The sequence below is a fragment of the Vombatus ursinus genome, unplaced genomic scaffold (genome assembly GCF_900497805.2).
Source record: "Vombatus ursinus unplaced genomic scaffold, bare-nosed wombat genome assembly UNPS02010788.1, whole genome shotgun sequence".
Taxonomy (NCBI): domain Eukaryota; kingdom Metazoa; phylum Chordata; class Mammalia; order Diprotodontia; family Vombatidae; genus Vombatus; species Vombatus ursinus.
In genome coordinates this window covers 6,048,076-6,068,443 of record NW_020950566.1, presented here as the reverse complement: position 1 = coordinate 6,068,443, position 20,368 = coordinate 6,048,076, and the positions used below count along the sequence as shown (strand labels likewise).

Sequence of the window (20,368 nt, the reverse complement as noted above, 5' to 3'; positions counted from 1 at the left end):
TTCATGTGTATTTTCTCTTCCCATCAATGGTGTGTACATTTGTGGGAATGTATGTCCCAGGCTTCCGAGGAAAATATTTTATTGCTACTTTTCTCATTATCCTATTTCATTAAATGCCTTCACTTGAGCTAATTGTGTCCTCTTTGCTGACTAGTAAAGGTAAATACATTAGTTGGAGCTTAAGAACTATGAGTTAGGGTGGCACAGTGGATAGAGTATTGAACTTGGATTCAGGAAGACCCGAGGTCAAATATGGTCTCAGCTGTGTGAACCTGGAAAATCACTTTGCCTCAGTTTCCTCATACATAAAATGGGGATAATAATGGCACCCACTTGTCAGGTTTGTTGTCCTAAAAGGAAGAACTCTGAAATCCATACATAAAGCTAGACTTACACGTAGGCAAAACTGTCTGCCTAAAAGGATTATTTTAAGAGAACCAATTGGCTCCCCCCCCAAAAAAAATCTAGAAAAATACCTCCCCCCACACAAAACCAAACCTACTTGTTCCAAATATCTCTAAAATTTTTCAACCTTAAAGCTGTCTTTCAGTGCTCCTCGTGAAGCAGACAATTAATAAAGGTTTGTAATAAATATTAGCTAAATGAATGTTGGTTATAGAATGCTAAAGACTTTATCTACAGAAAATTCCTTTTAAAATTTAAATTTGCTGCCCAGAGGAAGAGGTCACATATTGACTATTCATTAACACCTTAGTTTTTCATGTTAGTAGAAAGGCTGCTTTCTACTTAGTGTCAAAAATATTTTTACACTGGCATGGGGGACTGGAAAGGAGCAGGGAGAAAACATTATCATTCTTTAAAGGCCTTTAATAGTCACTATTAGTTCTGACCATTCTTCAGCTTCACCAACACACTGTTTGTTTTTCTTTGCATGTTAGGAGAGGCACTAAAGCAATAAAAAAATCAGATTTAATGTTAACTAATGTTGGCTACAGTGTTTCAATGACTCAAGGTGATAGACTAGAGAAATATTAATCCAGGTTGGTTATTTAATGTCTGCTGTCATTTTTTTTTAGACAGTTCATATGAGAAATTGAAATTCTTTGCTCACAGCAATGAAGCTTCTTAACATCATCTGGGTGTATCGAAGGCTTATCTTCATCATCCTCGTTCCGCTGCTTTTATTGCCACTGCCTCTAATAATCCAAACTAAAGTAAGTAAATGATGAGAAAACAGTTCGATTAATTTCTTGGCTAGTTTCAATTACCCTGTGTTTTCATTGCAAGATCTACCTGGCTCAAATTTGAATGTGCTGAAATTGTTAGTGTTTGAAGTCAAGATTTGCTTGGATCATTGGGCTTTATCCATTTTTTGCTGCTTAGTGATTAATATTAGCACTATGAGAAGACAATTTTAATTCATAGCAGCTCAACTAATTGGAAGGTTCAATTAACCAGAATTTTGTCTTCATTAAAATTTTGTGAGAACATAGAAAAAAAAAGTGAGACAATAAGCTAAAAGAAGGGATGAATTGAGAAGGTGACTTCCAGGAAATATCTTTTACTCAGATTTATCTCCTACACTTTGAGGAAAATGGCCTGCTTTGGAGTCGATATATAAATTCTAGTCTTAGCTTTGATGCTTAGTTCCTATGTGACCGTCGCCAAGTTAATCAAGTTATCTGAGCCTCTTTTTCTTAATCTGTAAAATGGGGATAATGACTTGTAAAATAGGGGTACTAATAATTATACAATTTCACAAGGCTGTTGTGAGGAAAATGTTTATAAAGCTTAAATGTGAATTGTTATTCTCTGTTTTTCACATATCAAGTGGGCACAGCAAGTACATTATAGCATTCAATTGTGAGGACTAAATGAGACACTGGGAGTGAAATTGCTTTGGAAAATATAGTGTTATTTCTTATTTAAAATTAAATTAACCACAATATCATATCCTAGTTAAGTTAGATTTCACTCTAATTCATAGGACATTCTTCCTTATCATTATTTTCTTTTTATGTGTAATTATTTGAAAATAAAAAGAATAATCAAATTGACACAGATACACAAAAAGCAGCAGGCCTGAGGCAATCTTGTTTTGTCCTGACTCAACTTAGTTCTTGTCTTCTTTCTCAAACAAAAGTAGGAGATTTTGAAATCCATGCAGAAATAAAAATGAAGTTTTGGAAGTAGAATTCTCTTTCAATGAGAAAATGCTAAATAAACATAAAGCACTCTCTCTTTCATAGAGAGATATGTTGTAAATAAAATCTATGCTATCATTAGTGTGGGCATTTATTAGTGTGGCATAGTGGAAAAAGCATGAGTTTTGGAGTTAAAGATTGTTGTTCAGTCGTTTCAGTTATGTCCAACTCTTTGTGACCTCATTTGGGGTTTTCTTGGCAAAGATATTGGAGTGGTTTGCTATTTCCTTCTCTAGTAGATCCATTTTCTCAGGCAATCAGAAGTTAAGTGACTTGCCCAGGGTCACACACCTAGGAAGTGTGTGAGGCTGGATTTGAATTCAGGTCCTCCCAACTCCAGGCTCAGTGTTCTATCCATTGAGCCACTGGCTGCCTCCTGGCATCATAGGATCTAGGTTCAAATCCTGGCTCTGTTACTTAATATTTATGTGATGTTAGTTAGGTCACTTTACTCTGTGTGTGTGTGTGTGTGTGTGTGTGTGTGTGTGTGTAGTTGCTTATTTGTAATGTGAGGGGATTAGATTAGATGAGCAGTCCTGTGAGTGCATGATCCTCTCACCAATGTCAATCACACCTTCTTTGCATTTGAGTAGGTGGTGGCATGAGTTGCAATGGTCAAAATAATTTAGTACTAATTGGCTAAGCTTTGGGGAGATAAGCCTCTTTGAACTCAGCCAGATGGCCCATCTTCTCAAGCTGGAAAAGATTTGAAGATCAGAGAAAACTATGAGAACCTACCTGATGTTATTTGGAAAGGTCACTTACCGAGGGATTGCCCCCCATGTAATGAATTTCTTTTGGTTTTAGCAACTCATAAAAATATCCGTTAAGGGATAGAGAGATTATAGTCAAAATCAGCACTGAAAGAATCATGGATTTTACTTTATATTTATTTTTGAAAGTTAAGTAAGATACAGTCTTTTATGTCTGCAATCTTTTCATCAAAAGAGAATTCTAAACTGAGAAATTTCTAGTGACCCTTTATCAATTGAGGAATGTCCCTTATTGTTATAAATTTGAACAAGTTGCTTGTATATTTTGGAATTGAGGCTTTTATCAAAGAAACACTGCAAAGATTTTTTTTTCTTCAGTTAACTATTTCCTTTTTAATCAGCTGCATTGGTTTTGTTTGTTAAAAAAAAACTTTTAAAATGTTATGTAAATAAAATCATCCATTTTGTCTTTTTCGAGCCTCTCTTTATCTTGTTTGGTCATGAGCTCATCCCTTCATCATAGATCTGAGAAGTAATTTCTTCCTTATTTTTCTAATTTTTTTTATAATGTCACCTTTTAATGTTCATATTATCTATTTGGAGCTTATCTTGACGTATGGTATGAGGCATTAGTCTAAACCTAATTTCTGCCAGCCTGATTTTGACTTTTCCCAGAAGTTTTGTCAAATAGTGAATCCTTAATCCAGTAAGTGGGGTCTTTGCATTTATTGAATTTTAGGCATCGATCAACCTCTTTATCTTTTAACCAGTACCAAATTATCTTGAGGATTACTATTTTATAGAATAGTATAAAATCTATACTGTAGTATGAAATCTGAAATTGCTTAGTCTCCTTCATACTTTTTTCTCCATGTTTCTTTTGATATTCTTAAGGGTTTTTGTTTTTGTTTTGTTTTTGTTTTTTAGGAAGATGGTTAAGTAAGTTGGGAGAGAGATAATAAATACTGGTTAATTAAAAAAAGTTTTAAAGAAAAAAGTGAACTATCTCCATACTTCCCTATTTTCAAGTCTGTTTCAATATCGCCTATTTTGGATTAAAAGAAGTAAACAAGAGCTAAAACTAGTCACAATAAAGCAAAGTTGTCTCTTGGACCTTATTCAACTTCTTATAATCTTTGAATTACTGATATGTCTGAAAAATTTATTGCTCTTTTTAGTATCAAGTAATTTGGAGAGATATTTGATCCAAACCCTTTGAAAAAGAAGACAAGTAAATAAAAGTACTTGTTTTAAAGCAAAATTATTTTCTTAGAAAATGTGTAATTGGTATATGGAGTACTATTGGCTTTTCTGTGGACCTTGGCTATGATGCACATGGCTCTTGTAGAAAGTGAAGGCACGAAATCAGGGAGCATTCCTTTTGCCTTCCCTTCCGATCAAGCCATTTGTTAAAACTCAATTAATGGTAATGAAAGGCTTTTTCCTTGTACAATAAAGTAATTTCATTTTTGGCTACTTTTAAATGCATATTTAATCATTCAATCAGCCACTAATTAAACTCAAAGAATATTGTTTTACAGTGACTTACAAGGAAAGCAGTACATTTTTAAAAAGAGTGTGCCTTTTTAGTGTATTTAAAAAAAAGATCCTTTGTCTCAAAAATGAGAAAGAATGTAACATTGGAAATATGCCATTCAAGTAGATGTAGATCAAGTTAATATAAATTTCAGCAGACTCAAACTAGACAACTCTCAGGCTTTTTTGATAACCTAAATCATACAGAACTGGGAACTGAACCCCAACTGGGCAGACTTAAGATCATTGGCTGGAAGTAGGGAAAGCATGTTTAGGCTTGAGTGATGAAAAAGTTGCTAATGGTTAGAGCTGACCCAAAGTGAGATGACTTGCCCTCAAAGGTAGTGACTGGGCTCCCTCCACCTACGGCTGGATGACTGCTTGTGAATGACATTGTAGAAGGGATTCCTAGTCATGTACAAGCAAAACTAGATGGTTTTCTAAGGGCCAGTTTAGGTTCATAGATACTAATTCAAACATCCTTTCTCTTTGGTTTATTATGAGAGAGGGAGAGGAAGGAGAGGAGGAGGTAAGAAGAGAGCTAGGGGGGAAAGAGAGGGACAGAGAGGGACAGAGACAGAGAAAGAGAGAGAGCACGAGAAAGGGAGAGGGAGAGAGGGACGAGAGAGAGGGAGAGGGAGAGAGAGAGAGAGAGAGAGAGAGAGAGACAGAGAGACAGAGAGAACAAGAACTATAGCCATGAAACTAAACTTATGTAAACTAAATAATCAACTGGTTTACTGATTTTTCCACTTTTCAACTGCTAGCTGTACTGTTGTAAAAACAGCCTGAAATAGCCCTATCTAACATCACAGTCAGGACTACAATGAAAAAAAAACTGAATTGTTTGGCTATGTTAAGATTATTTTTATTGAAACCTTATGCTTTTATATCACCTTCATTTATGACTACATCTCTCCTCTTCCCTGCCCTACAAGTCATTCTTGGTTAAAAAAAAATTTTAAAGAGAGAATGAAAAAGTAAGTTAGCAAAACCAACCAATACATTAATAATGCCTGACAGTATATATAATATTCCATACCCACAGTCTTCTACCTCTGAAGAAAGAGACGGGAGTGGGGTTAGCTATTTAATATTTAAGAATTTCTTATCTTTCAGAGAGGATTATCAGGTTTTCTAGTTGGAAGGGACCTTACTAATAATTGAGTACAACTATCTCATTTTAAAGATGTTCAGTAGTTTCAGTCACATCCAACTCTTCATGACCCCTCTTTGGCATTTTCTTGGGAAAGATAATGGAGTGGTTTGCCATTTCCTTCTCCAGCTCATTTTATAGATGAGGAAACTGAGGCAAACAGGATTAAGTGACTTGCCCAGGGTCCCACAACTAGTTAGTGTCTGAGGCCAGATTTGAATTCAAGTCTTCCTGACTCCAAGCCTGGAGCTCTATCCACTTCACCACATAGTTGCCCCCATTTTAAAGATGAGAAAACTATAATTAAGAGAGGTGAGATGACAGTTCTAAGGTTGTATAGGTAGTAGGTAACAGCACAAAGATTCAAATCCTTGCTTCTACTCCACTCCAAAGCTCTTTCCACTATGTTGTGTTGCCTCTTATTTAGGGGTCAGAAAAAAAAATGTCTTCATCAAGGTTCATTCTTCTTTGGAACAGTTATGCAAGCTCTCCCTTGTTAATGATCAACTTCCAATACTTTATACTTAATGGAAATAGCTTATACAGGTTCACTTGCAGGTAAGGTCAAATTCATTGTCATCATGTCCTCAAGTAATCTTGTACCTTTTTTAATGGAAGTACCATGGAGCCTAGAAAGTACAAGCAGCTTAGATAAGAGGCTTCTAGTCTCTAAGGGAGATGATGTTGCCTTGTAGAGATGGACCTGAACTTATTAAAAAGGAGGGTAATTATGTCATGTAACTTGAATATTGCAAGACCCTCTCCTGCCAAAACTATCTTCTCTATACAGGTACCATGGTATCACCTTTCTTTCCTACATGTTTGTCACTTTCTGTTGCTGTTTGTCACTTTCTGTAGAGATAAAAGTTGGAATATTAGCACTAGTATACCACTATTTTAAGCATATTCATTACTTAAAAGTGAAGAAAGCCACCAGAGTTCTCCTCTATTCCTTTCCCATTAGTGTGTTGGCTTGGATTAGTTTATTACATTAGTAAATCATAATTACTTGGAAGGAAAAGGCCCACTCTTGTTTGTTGTCTCAGGCGGGGAGGAGGTGTAATTAGAGATAGTCAAGTTTTTAATGGGTATAGGAGGGCACAGACGGACTGGGAGGGAAACACAACAGAAATAAGTTTCTTAGGGGAGCATAAGACTGGGGAGGACTTACTCCAGATACTGGAGTGCTTGAAGTAGTCATGAGGGGTATGATGAGGAAAAACCTCACCTTCTTCATAGTTTTGTTTACAATTGGTCCCCAGGGCCCACAGATATCATGGATTCTTTTGGTACTATCAGAATCTCAAGGCTGTTAAAAGGCAAAGTAGGGCAGTCAGAAATCCTGTCATCCATTCCTAAGCTGAAAAATGCCAACAGGCTCCCCAAGAGTTCAGAGGCAAGACAGATAGGCCTTGCTGCTAATTCTTACATGTCCAGGGTTTTTAATCTCAATCTCTCCCTCTCTCTCTCTCTCTCTCTCTCTCTCTCTCTAGAGAGAGATGGATCTCTTTGGCAGTCTGTTGAAACCTATGGCCCTCTTCTTAGAAGGTTTTTTAAATGCTTGATATATATAGGATCACAAAAGAAATCAATTACGTAGAAATAAAGGTATCAACAAATTTTTTAAGTTCATGGACAGTAGGTTAAGAACCTCTGCTCTTGGCTTTGTGGAGAATATCACGTGTATATATGTTTCTCAAGAAAAATCAGAGAATTTTTAGGGAATATGAATGTTTCTATTTTTTAAACCCAATTCATGATTTCATCCAATGGTCAAATCCCCACCACTGCTGCATATGGTCACCTAGTCTGCAATTTAAAGCCTTAGAGAGTTGCTTGGGGTAGAAAAGTTAAGTGGATTGCCCGATATGACACAGCCAGTATCTCTCAGAGCCAGGACTTATTGACCCCAAGCCCAATTCTCTATCCCCTATTATCACAACTCTTTGCATTACATGTATTATTTGAAATCTCGATCCAACAAGCAGAAAAAAAGAAAAAGAAAAGAGACAGAAAGAAAAAGACAGACCCAACCTAAAGGGCTTATAGTAAAATTGAAAAGTGAGGTTAAAATTTTTTTTAAAAGTAGATTCATTTTCTTCTGTGTCTTTCATTTGTAAATAATCTCCATTTGTGTTTTCCTTTTTTATTCAATTGATGGGGGGAAGTATGAGGGAAAGAAAATAAATACTTGCTAATCAGGAGAAGGAATGAAATTAAATTCTGAAAAAAATAAAATTTTACTAAACTGAGAGAGTGAGATTGCTCTGAAGTATGTTTTCTTGAATTTTGGTGCTGGAAAAGACTTTAGAGATTATCTAGTCTAAGTCCATAATTTTCCAGGTGAGGAAAAAAAGTCAGAGAAGTTAAGTAACTTAAAGTCACACAGCTACTTAGCCACAAAACAGTGTCTTGATGACAATTCCAGTACTGTTTCCAGGATGTCAGATGGCCAGCTAGCTTTTTCATGTAGAATAATTAGCAAGTTAAGAAAGGGCTGTTGTTTTCCTCTCAACTCTCTCCTACTTGTATCAATAGATAATAAAATATTTACTAAACATCTACTGTATGCTGGATACTGTGCTAAGGGCTGAGGATACAAAAAGAGGCAAAAAATAGTCCCTCCCTTTAAGGAAATTACAATCTTATAGGGAAGACAACATGTAAATAAATCTATATGAAGCAAGCTATATACAGGGCAAATAGGAAATAATTAACAGGCCTTATTTCCCATTTTTTTCTCTTCTCCCCAAATAATGTAAAAGTAGACATGCTGGTCTGATTCCTACTGCCTTGGGATTCTGGGGGGTTTTGTGAAGAGAAAAAATATGGATAACAAACTTAGAACATCAGCTAACTTGTAACATTTGTCAGACAAATGATGCCACAGTCTAGTGCCTAAAGGGCAGCTAGGTGGTACAGTGGATTAGAGAATTTGGCTCTGAATCATGAAGACTCCTCTTCATGAATTCCAGTCCAGCCTCAGACACTTACTAGCTGTGTGACCCTGGGCAAATCACTTAACCCTGTTTGCTTCAGCTCCTCATCTGTAAAAAGGGCTACAGAAGGAAATGTCAAGCCTGTCCAGTATCTTTGCCAAGAAAACCCCAAATGGGGTCATGAAAAAGTTGGACATGACTGAAATGACTCAACAACAACAACAACAAAAATTTATTTAGGTGCAGCTAGGTGGCAAAGTAGATAGCGCACCAGGCAAGGAGTTAGCAAAACATCTCTTCCTGAGTTCAAATCTGACCTCAGGCAGTTGTATGACCCCGGGCAAGTCATTTAACCCTATTTGCTTCAGTTTCCTAATCTATAAAATGAGCTAAAGAAGGAAATGGAAAACCACTCTAGTATCTTTGCCAAGAAAACCCCAAATGGGGTCGTGATAAATGAGACAGGACTTAAAAATGACTGAACTAAGTATTAAGATACCTTTCTTTCCTTGCACATCAGGATGGAGAATTTTTCAGTCATCAGGATATGGGAAATGCAGAAGACACTCATTTGCAAATGATGAAAGAGAGAAGCAGGCATATTAACAGGAAAAGGAAACTTCTGTCTCCTAAGCATCAAGAATCAAAGAGATTATGGCTAGATCTACATGATGCCATTAACAACTGGGTTTGAAAGTTCAAAAATCACTTGTTTGTTGTACAAGATTTTAAGCATTTTATTTTAACATATTTTTCTCCTTGGCTGAATTGCTAAGGGGTTTTAGATCCACTCTTACAGGCGGTGGTTTGGGAGGTGGCCAATGGTACCTTAATCTGTTTAGATGTTACTTAAAAACAAAATAATTACAATTCATATGCTCTGGTCTTACTTCGTTTTTAAAAATATTAATTCTAGCATTGACCAATCTAAACATACACTATCAACTACCTTTGAATACTCTGGTCCCTAGTCATTTCAAGATAACCTCAATCCTGGGTTCCCCTTCTATCTGCTTTCTCCATTCCTTTTCATGCTCGTGCATGATCCTGGTGAAAATCAAGCTGATTGTTTTCTGCAGATTTATTATCTAATTTCAAATGGGCCCTCACTGCTATACAACAAACTTTATTTTTCCCTGGTTGATATTGTATCATACTCTCCACAGTAACTACTTCAAACCCTCTCCACTGTCCTAAGACCCATCTTCCTACCTGCTAACTCCTCCTCCTCCTCCTCCTTCTTCTCAGCAGAAGACCTCACCTCCTATTTTACTGATAAAATAGAATTCATCAACCATGAACTGTTTCTTCTCCCTTAATCCATACCTCAGGAAACCTTCTCATTCCTTGTGGTCTCCTTTGTTCTAGTCTCTCAAAAGGTGGCCCTTCTTGCAAAGGCCAACCTTTCCACTTGTTTTCTTTATTCCATATCTACTTTTTTCTTTTCTATTATTTTCAGTCTCTCCTTGGTGTTCATTGACTCTTGCCTCTCTCACTTCTTATTCAACTGTTATCAAGTCCTATCAACACTACCTACAAAATACCTCAAGCATGTATACCCTCCCTCCTTATTCTGAAGTAATACTCAGCTACAGGTGAATGATACTTTTTATCCCCATTAGACCTTACATAGCACTTTCTATAGCTCTCTGGTACACTTGTGTATTATTTTGTAGTGCACTTATTTGTGTATGTTTCTTATTTGACTATTAGGTGGAAAGGACCACGAGTGCAGTGATTTTGTTGTATCTAATCTTTTTATTTCCTTTAGCACCAAGGTAATGCTCTGCACGCCATAGGTATTTAATCAATATTTAATTGAATTGAAAATAACTGTGGGATACCACTAAAAATAATATCTTTCATTGACTCCTGGTTGTAAACATGCTATGGTTCAGTGTGCAGACCTTTCCTGCCAAAATATGTGGTCACAGCTACCTTTAACCCAAGACATTAATTGAGAATTAATGCCTGTCCACATTGAGTCTGGGTGTAATTGACCTTGTCTGTGGAGAATCAGTTTTTCAAGTTTATGGGTTTTGAAATGTAGAGACCTTTGGAAGGAAACACTCTATCTACTGGTAAAATTTTGCTATGGATCAGCAGTTGAGAAACACTGATCTTGCCCAATTCCCTGTCTCTGAGGAATACTGCACTGAAATCATCCTCATAAGGATGCTATAAATCCTTCTCCTAAAATATTTAGAGAAGATAATCCAATGATTTCATAGTGGATGCTACTGCCTTCCTATTCTTATATTTAGAACATTTTTTTAAATATTTATTCTTTCAATATTTAGACAACCTTTTCTCCTATTTGGCCTATACTCCTCCAACGACAAAGTCCATACTCTTTCATCTAGTCCTGAGTGAAAACAAATAGATGCTCATCACATGCAAAATTCCCAAAAAGTGTTTAATTAATTAACACCTTCAATTCTTTTCTTTAGTACTCACAATTTCCTCAAATCCTATATTGCACAAAATAATTTGGTACCAAGGGTAGCCACTATAGTTGTGATGGAGCAACCAGCCTGGATACCAATCTGGGAGCTTGGCTTAACTCTCCAATATGGTGGGTTACCTCTCTGTGAACCTGTGTAATGACCTTGAAACTATTTGTTTCTCCTTGATAATTGTATGATGTCTGCACTCTTGCCAATGAGGGAATTTGTTGTGTTCTACTCTGGATATTTGCTAAGAGGGTCTTGTTTTTCTTTCTTTCTTTTTTTTGGTGTGTGTGGGGAGAGGAAGGATATATAGGAGAGTAAACAAATACTTGTTAATTGAAGAAAATTTTTAAAAAGTGTGTCATGAGACAATAATAACAATCAGCATATTGAATACCCATTGTGTTCAATGCATCATGCCAGGCATCAAGGAAATGAGGAATGAGGGGGAAAGAAACAATGTCTACAGTCTGCCCTATGCTAGCATAAGTGTTGAGTGTACAAAGACAAAAATGAAACGATCTCTGCCCTCAAGGCAAGTTGAGGGGAGAGAGTAATAACTTTGAGCAAATTGGAGAAGGCTTTAGGGAAGAGATGGAACTTGAGATGCTGTCTTGAAGGACGATAAGGATTCTGAAAGTCAGGGACAGACGAGGACATGGATTCTAGATATGGGGAGTGGGAAAGAAAAAAAATGCTGTTTGTTCTCTCTTTAAAAAAAATAGGGCAAAATTTGCTTTTCTCCAGTCTTGCAGTACCCTTCAATTCACCTTGGTCTTTCAAAGATCCTTTACTCAGCACATTTGACAATTCCTTTGCTCCTTTATGGTGTGACTCATCTGGGCCTGATGACCTGAACTCTTCAAGGGTATCTAGCTGTGTGTTACATTACTATCTCACTATTTATATTGGTTTTAGATTTCCTATCAGTCATTTTTGTTCTGCCCTTTCCAAACCAAAGATTATTCTCTTTGGCATTAAAAAAAAAAGAAATAAAACATACTTTCCTCAGCATTTGTTTTATTTATTTCCCCACTATTCTGTGCTTTTTCTTGTTTCCTTTTTATTACCTGGCTTTTCTTTGTACTTCTGCTAATGAAAGAAAAATAAAAAAGGGCATCAGGATAGTTTCTAGAGTGGAACTACAAGGAAAGTGAAAATTATTTTATATCCTAGTTTTTTTTTTCTCTTAAATATGTTTCAGATTTGGACTAGTTTACCAGTTGCCTCGATTCTGAGTTCATTTTACAGATGACAAAAGTAGACACTCAAAAATCAAAGAATTTATGTCAAATCAATTGATGTGGTAGATCTAGGGTTATAATGTATGTTTTCTTAGACTGAGCTGCTTCTAGGAATTCTTCTGAGGGTTGTAATGAGAGATCTGCAACAGAGAGGCACTAATATTGGGGGCTTGCACTAAAGATATAACAATTGAAACCAAGAAATTAACATGGTGGTATTAAAGTAAAGAGAATACATGTTAACAGCAAGAAGAAATAAAGTGATGGAGCCTGAAAAGCATCACTGAGCTGGGAAAAACAGCCTGATGTCATGGGCCAGTCCTAGTTAACATGCAAGCTGTTTTGTGCTGATTATTTTTTCCCCTCACAATAAATTCTCTTGATACAGGGTTTTTGAGGTTAAAGAGACCAGAGAACATAATAGATGGAAGCACAGGCATATAATGAGAGGAAATTTAGAGACACTGAACTAACAATGTGAGAAGAATAAAGTCAAGAATAGGTGTGGAAAGATAAGGAAAATGAGACAAGACAGGAAAATGGTAAATGTTGGGAGATGCTCAGAGATGGCAGTGTTTTTCAAAGTTTGAAGAGGCTTAATTAGGAGGGGAAGAAACAAGGTTGAAGAAGACTCAGTAAAAGGAAATCAGAGGGAAAGCATAAAGGAGAGACTACTAGAGGAGTGAAGAGAAAGCTTTTTAAGACAAAATGTCATTTTAAAGAATCGTAGCAATCAAAATGTCTAGTAACAAATAATAATTAAAATGATAATAATAGCTTATATAAAGTATTAAAAAAAGCACTAAGAAAAAGGGAACAATGGCTATACGAGGGTGGGGAACACAGGTTCCCCACCCCTATAAAATGGAAGAAATGGAAAATTCCTCCCCCCCCCCAAATTAGACTGAAGAGATCATTAAGAAGCCAGATGGTAGCTAAAATATAAGGCATGTGATCAATAAAAAGACCACTTGTGATTCCACAGGTACAATGCTGAAACATGCTATGTATCTCCTGATAGGTGAAAGATTTAGGGTGAAGAATGAGATGTAAATATTTTTGTACACAGACAATGGGGTTATTTGTTTTACTTGAAATTATACATTTATTACAAAGGAATTTCTTTTTTTTTCTTTCTTTTTTTCTCCATTGGGGTGGGAGATGAGTGAGAGAATATAATTTCTGTTAATTATTTTAAGAAAGGAGCATGCTATAGATGTAGAATGTTTATGCACTTTTAGATAAGGTCATTGTGTTGTTAGTTTTACTTAACTGTCTTACTTTGTTAAAAGAGACCTCTAAGGAAGTGGGGGGTATTTTGTAAATGTTTGTAAGGTAGAAGCCAAATATGCCTATAAGTCTTTAAAAAAAAAATAAGGTACAAGGCAAAAAGAGAGAGAGTAAGAGAGAGAGACAGAGAGAGAGAGAGAGAGAGAGAGAGAGACACAGAGAGAGAGTGTGAAAGCAAAGAGGAAGATGGTGGTGGGGAGGAAAAGAAGCATTTATTAAGCACTTACTTTCTTCTAGGCATTATGCTAAGTGCTTTACCAATACCATCTCATTTGACACTCACAACAACCTTAGGAGGTAGGATGCTATTATGACCCTCATTTTACACTTGATGAAACTAAGTCACAGGGAAGTTAAATGACTGGCCCAGGGTTACACATCTAGTAAGTATTTCAGGTTGGATTTTAACACAGTTCTTCCTGATTCCAGACCCAGTGCTTTATCTAATGACCAAAAAAAAAGTCTTCAAAATTTTGCCTGGGGAAGGTACAAATTTTATTGTATTTTATATAGGATCATAGGATTTAGAGCTCTAAGGATCTTTGAGGTTAATTTCAACACCCTCATTTTGCAGGTGTGAAAGATATGGCCCAGAGAGATGAAATAAACTGTTGTTTGTTCATTTATTAAACAAATATTCATTGAGCAACTGCCTAGAATGGTACTGGAAACACTTTGGAATCTGAGAAGGAGAATAAGTCATGGTTTCTTCCCTCCAGGAGTTTATAATTATGATGAAGAAATAAGACATGCACACAGAAATTTAATGACAATTCAAGGTATGACAAAATACCATGTGGGTAAGACTAATATGCTACATGAGGAGAGACAGACAGACAGACAGAGGGTGCTGTTTCTCACCCAGCATATTGGATGAAAATAGTGCTTGAGAGGGATTTTAAAGAACAGGTGGAGTCTATATTTGAATGAACATGAAATTACTTAATCTAATATTAGTATGCCATAAAAAGGTGAAGAAGTGGGGACATAAACCTTTTTTTTTGATGGCCAATTTGCTTTTTATTTCCATTTAGAAATATAAAACATATAAAATAAAATTGGGGGTTTCTCTGCAGGATGAATCAATTAGTCAATCAACAAACATTTATTAAGTGCCTAATGGATGCTATGTAAGCCCTCTGTTAGACTCTGGTGATAGAAAAACCTAAATGAAATAGTTCCTTTTCTCTAGGATCTTACATTTTATTGAGGATATAAAATAGTCACAGATAAGTAAATATAGGATGTGGAAAAATAATAATCATTATATAATGATTCAATATTAATTATTAAATATAATGATTCAGCATTAATTTCATCTGATCCTCACAATAATCCTATGAAGTTGGTGGTAATATTATCCCCATTTTACAAATGAGAAAACTGAGGCTGAGAGGTTAAATGACTTGTCTAGGATCATATAATTAGTAACTATCTGAGGCAGGATTTGGACTCAGGTCTTCCTGACTCCAAATCCTGCACTGTAGGCCACCTAACTGAACTTGAGTTGTCTTAAAGAGGAGTTTGGAGTTCCAAGAAGCAGCATAAGGAGGTAGGACTCTGTTCAAAGGTAAACAGACAGGAGATAGAAGGTAGTGGATTGGTATCAGCAAATTGTCTATTTTGGCTGGAAAATGGGGTGTGTAGGAGGTAGTGCTGTTCAGTCATTTTCAGTTTTCAGTCATTTCTGACCTTTTGTGACCCCATTCGGTGTTTTTTGTTTGTTTGTTTTTTTGTTTTGGCAAAGATTCTGGAGTGATTTGCCATTTCCTTCTCCAGCTCATTTTACAGATGAGGAAATTTGCCTAGGATTCCACAGCTAGTAAGTGTCCAAGGCTAGATTTGAACTCAGCTCTTTCTGACTCCAGGCCCAGTACTCTATCCACTCCACCACCTGTAGAAGAGGTAGTACTAATGTGCTATTAGCTAGGAAAGACTGGCTGGAGCTGGAATTTAAATATAGGGCTTTCAATGCCAGGGAACATATTTTCTCCTAGAGGCAACTGGGAGGCAGTACAGCTTCTTGAGGGGAGGAAGCATAGACACTCCTTTGCATTAGGAATATCACTCTAATAGCTGCATAGACACAGTAGACCAGCCTGAGTGGAGTATGGGGGTTATATTGCAGAACAGTGGGATATAAATTTGTAAAGTAAAGTTGGAGCCAGATTCTGGAGGGTCTTGGGTATCATGCTTAGGAGTCTGCTCTGGACTTTACTTTTTTTTTAATGGTAATTTTTATTCATTTTTTTGTTTTCAACATTTACTTCCACAAGATTTTGAGTTCCAAATTTTCACCCCATCTCGTCCCTCCCCCCACCCCAAGACGGCATGCATTCTAAATACCCCTTCCCCTAGTTTGCCTTCCCTTCTATTTCTCCCCCCTTCTCTTATCCTCTTCCCCTTCAATTTTCCTGTAGGGGAGGATGGATTTCTGTACCCCATTTCCTGTATTTCTTATTTCCCAGTTGCACGTGAAAACATTTTTTTAAACGTGTGTTTTTAAAACTTTGGGTTCCAAATTTTCTCCCTTCCTTCCTCCCCACCCACCCTCATTGATAAGGCAAGCAACTAAATGTAGGTTATATATGTACAGTTATGCAAAACACTTCCATAGTAGACATGCTGTGAAAAACTAACTCTATTTCCCTTAATCCTATCCTGCCCACCCATTTATTCTAGTCTTACTTTTGACCCTGTCCCTCCTCAGAAGTATTTGCTTCTGATTATTCCCTTTCCCAATCTGCCCTCCTCTCTATCATTCCCCTACTCTCTTGTCCCCTTCCCCACTATTTTCCTGTAGGGTAAGACCCAAGTGAGTGTGCATGTTATTCCCTCCTTAAGTCAAATCCTACGAGAATAAGATTCACTCATTCCCTCTTACCTTCCCCCATTTCCCCTCCACTGGGAAGAGTCTTTTCTTTTCTGTTTTTTTTTTTGTGGGATAATTTACCCCATTCTACCTCTCCCTTTCTCCTTCTCCTAGTATATTCCTCTCTCACCCCTTAATTTTATTCTCCAGAAATGATCCTTTCCTTTTCAATTCACCCTGTGCCCACTATCTATCTATCTATATCTATATGTACATACATATAATTTTTTCCCCTCCAACTACCCTAATACTGACAAAGGTCTCATGAGTTACAGATATCATCTTTCCATGCAGGAATGTAAACAGTTCAATCTTAATAAGTCTCTTATGATTTTCTCTTTCCTGTTTACCTCTTCATGTTCCACTCGAGTCTTGTATTTGAAAATCAAATTTTCTATTCAACTCTGGTCTTTTCATCAAGAATGCTTGAAAGTCCTCCATTTTACTGAATGACCATTTTTCCCCCTGCAGGATTATACTCAGTTTTGCTGGTGATTCTTGGTTGTAATCCTATCTCCTTTGCTCTCTGGAATGTTATATTCCATGCCTTGTGGTCCCTTAATGTAGAAGCAGCTAAATCTTGTGTTATCCTGATTGTGTTTCCACAATACTTGAATTGTTTCTTTCTGGCTGCTTGTAATATTTTCTCCTTGACCTGGGAACTCTGGAATTTGGCTACAATATTCCTAGGAGTTTTTCTTTGGGGATCTCTTTCAGGAGGAGATCAGTGGATTCTTTCCATTTCTATTTTGCCCTCTGGTTCTAAAATATCAGGACAGTTTTCCTTGATAATTTCTTGAAAGATGATGTCTAGGCTCTTTTTCTGATCATGGCTTTCAGATAGTCCAATAATTTTTAAGTTCTCTCTCCTGGATCTATTTTCCAGGTCAGTTGTTTTTCCAATGAGATATTTCACATTGTTTTCTAATTTTTCATTCTTTTGGATTTGTTTTACAGTGTCTTGATTTCTCATAAAGTCACTAGTTTCTAATTGCTCTATTCTAATTTTTAAAGAAGTATTTTCTTTAGTAATCTTTTGGACTTCCTTTTCCATTTGGCCAATTTTGCTTTTTAGGGCATTCTTCTCCTCATTGGCTTTTTGGACCTCTTTTGCCATTTGGGTTAGTCTATTTTTTAAGGTGTTATTTTCTTCAGTATTTTTGGGGGCCTCCTTTAGCAAGCTGTTGACTTGTTTTTCATGATTTTCTTGCATCACTCTCAGTTTTTCCTCTACTTCTCTTACTTGCTTCTCAAAATCCCTTTTGAGCTCTTCCAAGGCCTGGGACTGATTCATATTTTTCTTGGAGGCTTTGGATGTAGGAGGTTTGGCTTTGTTGTCTTCTTCTGGTTGTATGTTTTGATCTTCTTTGTCACCAAAGTAAGATAATATAGTCTGACTCTTTTTGCGCTGCTTACTCATGATCCCAGACAATTACTTGAGTTTTAAACTCTTTGTTAAGGTAAGAGTCTGCTTCCAATGTGAAGAATGTACTGTCCCAAGTTTTGGGGGTTTGTACAGCTGTTTTCAGAGGTACTTCCAGGGACCTGTAAATTTTCAGTTCTGCCAAGGTGTTATGATAAGGGGTGAGGTGTTTTCTCTCCACCACCACAACAAGCTCCACCGCATCAGCGTTCCTTCTCGCCCCAGGACCACCCCTCAGAACTGTGACCCAGATCCAAGCACTGGTAAAGCAAGAGATTCCTGCCTCAGCACTGGCAAAGACATCCCTGCAATCCCCCTCTGATCAGCCACTCGATTTCCCCTGAGTCTGTGGGCCTGAAGCTCAGGAGGCAGCTGCTGCCCCAGAGGCTGTGCTTGGGACTTGTGGCTGAGACTTAGCTTCTCTCTCACCTCAGACTTTTCCCACTGACCTAAGTTGTCTTTGGTGTTCAGGGGTTGAGAAGTCTGGAAACTGCCACAGCTGCCTGCGATTCAGTCCTCTGAGGCCTGCTCCAGGGTTGCTGCGGCCTGTGCCCATGCCAAACTGTCCTCCTCTCCCCACCCGACGCGATATACCTTTCCAATCGACCATCTAGGCTGTTTGGCTGGAAATTTGTTTCACTCTGTCTTTTTGTGGGTTCCGCTGCTTTAGAATTTGTTTAGAGCCATTTTTAGGTATTTGGGGGGCTTTGGGAGAGCGATCAAGCAAGTCACTGCTTTCCCTCCACCATCTTGGCTCCACCCCCCCCGGACTTTATTTTGAAAGCGATGGAATTCACAGGGGTCATACTTCCTGAGTAGGGGAGTGACACAATGAAAGGGGTGGTTTTGTTTAGGAAAATTAATCTCAAGAAGAGGAAGGCCTAGTACATAGCATACCGTGTAAGCCCTTAAATGCTTGTTGACTGACTTGGCTGACCCATGCCTGCCTGGGTTGGGGTATTGGGGGGTTGGCAATGGGCCTATTAAATACGAGTCCAGTGTCAAACCTATTACAAAGGAAGAGTTGGAAGGATTTGGTGACTGACTATTCACTGGGGAGTGAGGGGGAGAAGAAGTCCAAAATGAATGAGAGCTTTTTGAGCCCAGCTGCTGATAAAAGGCAGGACCACTGAAATAATTTTCCTGCTATTCACTATCCCCTTTTTAGTGAGGAAACAAAAGAAAAGCTCGCTGTTCTTTCTCTTCCTCTGTAGTTAGGCTCATTTTTCTCCATATCTTTGTGGATGGAGACATTTTGAGACACTTAATGCTTTTCTATTCATCTGAATTTGAGTGGTTTCAAACCACTGCAGCAGTAGGCATGTATCCTGAGCCACTCGGCTCTTCATGGCCCTCTGTCAAATAATAAGAGTGTTTTTCTTGTAGCCCACGGTTTCAGAATGCATTATTTTTTCCCCTTTCTTAATTGCTTCATGTTCTCTTTTAAAAATGAACTGCAGTGAGGGAGGCCTGTGATTGGCCCAGGTTTTCTCAAACTGTGCTTCGATGAGATCATGCCCACTTGGGTCTTAATTCATCAGCCAAATTACTCTCTCTAATATCAGTCACTGTGTCATAAAGAGGAGGGGGAGGGAGAAAACTTCTTTTTTAAACTGTAATTTACCTTTCATTTCCATTTGGGGCTATAATTTAAAAGAGAACGAAAGGGATTTTTAAAACATAATCAACCATGTTTCCCGTGGTAATTTCAGTCAGTTAGAATTCTATTGAAATGTCCCCCAGTCTCTGATCTGCCTAGTCATAGCATTCTTTCCTTACCTCTGTGACAGGTTCGGTGAGAAAGGTAAGCCAATTTAGCTAGTGTATTGTTAAGCTGAGAGTGGGAAGAAGGCTGTGGAGTGGCAGATAGGTCAGATGTGGAGAGTTGGGCTGGGTGGAAAAATTACTTCCAGGAGTTGCTAGGAGCTTGAGCTCTGGTGTGGACAGGCACAAAATAAGGCCAGAAGAGGTTTACTGAGTTTAGCCCATAGCCACTTAGTGAGATGAGTGAAAGAGCAGGAGAAGTGAGGCAGTGGAAGACATGGGAAGGAAAGAATCAAATTAAGGGTAAAGAAAAAAGAGATACAAAGCAGGGAAAAGAAAGAATTGTAGAAATAGGTTGGGAATGAAGTGGCTCAGACTGAAAGCAAGAACTCCTGCCTAGAATGGCTGTAGGTTAATTTCTTAACTGGGTCTGGGAAGGGACAGTGCAGCTGCTCAGTTATTCAATCTAATATCTATAATACTAACAATCAAGTGGTGAAGTGGATAGAGAGATGGCCTTAGAGTAAGAAAGGTCCCAACTCAACTGGCTTTCTCAATTGAATTTAATATTGAATTTTATTTGAAGTAAAAGCAGCATAATATAGCAGTTAGAGGGCCAGTCTTGAATACAGACAGACCTGGGTTCCAGTTGTCTTTGTCTCATTCTGATTGTATGCCCTTGGGCAAGTGACTTAACATCTCAGTGCCCCCAGGCAACTTTCTAAGACTAGAAAGTGCCAGTCTGCATTGGTCAATTTCCTCTCTAGGTGTTCAAAACACCAATAAAATCATAGGTCTGGTCAGGAAAAAACAAAC

General features: G+C 37.6%; 1 protein-coding gene across 1 annotated transcript in view; it reads left to right on the top strand.

Moving 5' to 3' along the window:
* The first annotated feature begins 1,046 nt into the window (after nt 1-1,046).
* Nucleotides 1,047-20,368, top strand: part of SLC13A1 (solute carrier family 13 member 1) — an 82,796-nt gene continuing 63,474 nt past the window's right edge. Inside the window, 1 exon segment of the mRNA XM_027855152.1 lies at nt 1,047-1,175. Coding sequence (XP_027710953.1) covers nt 1,047-1,175 — 129 coding nt within the window.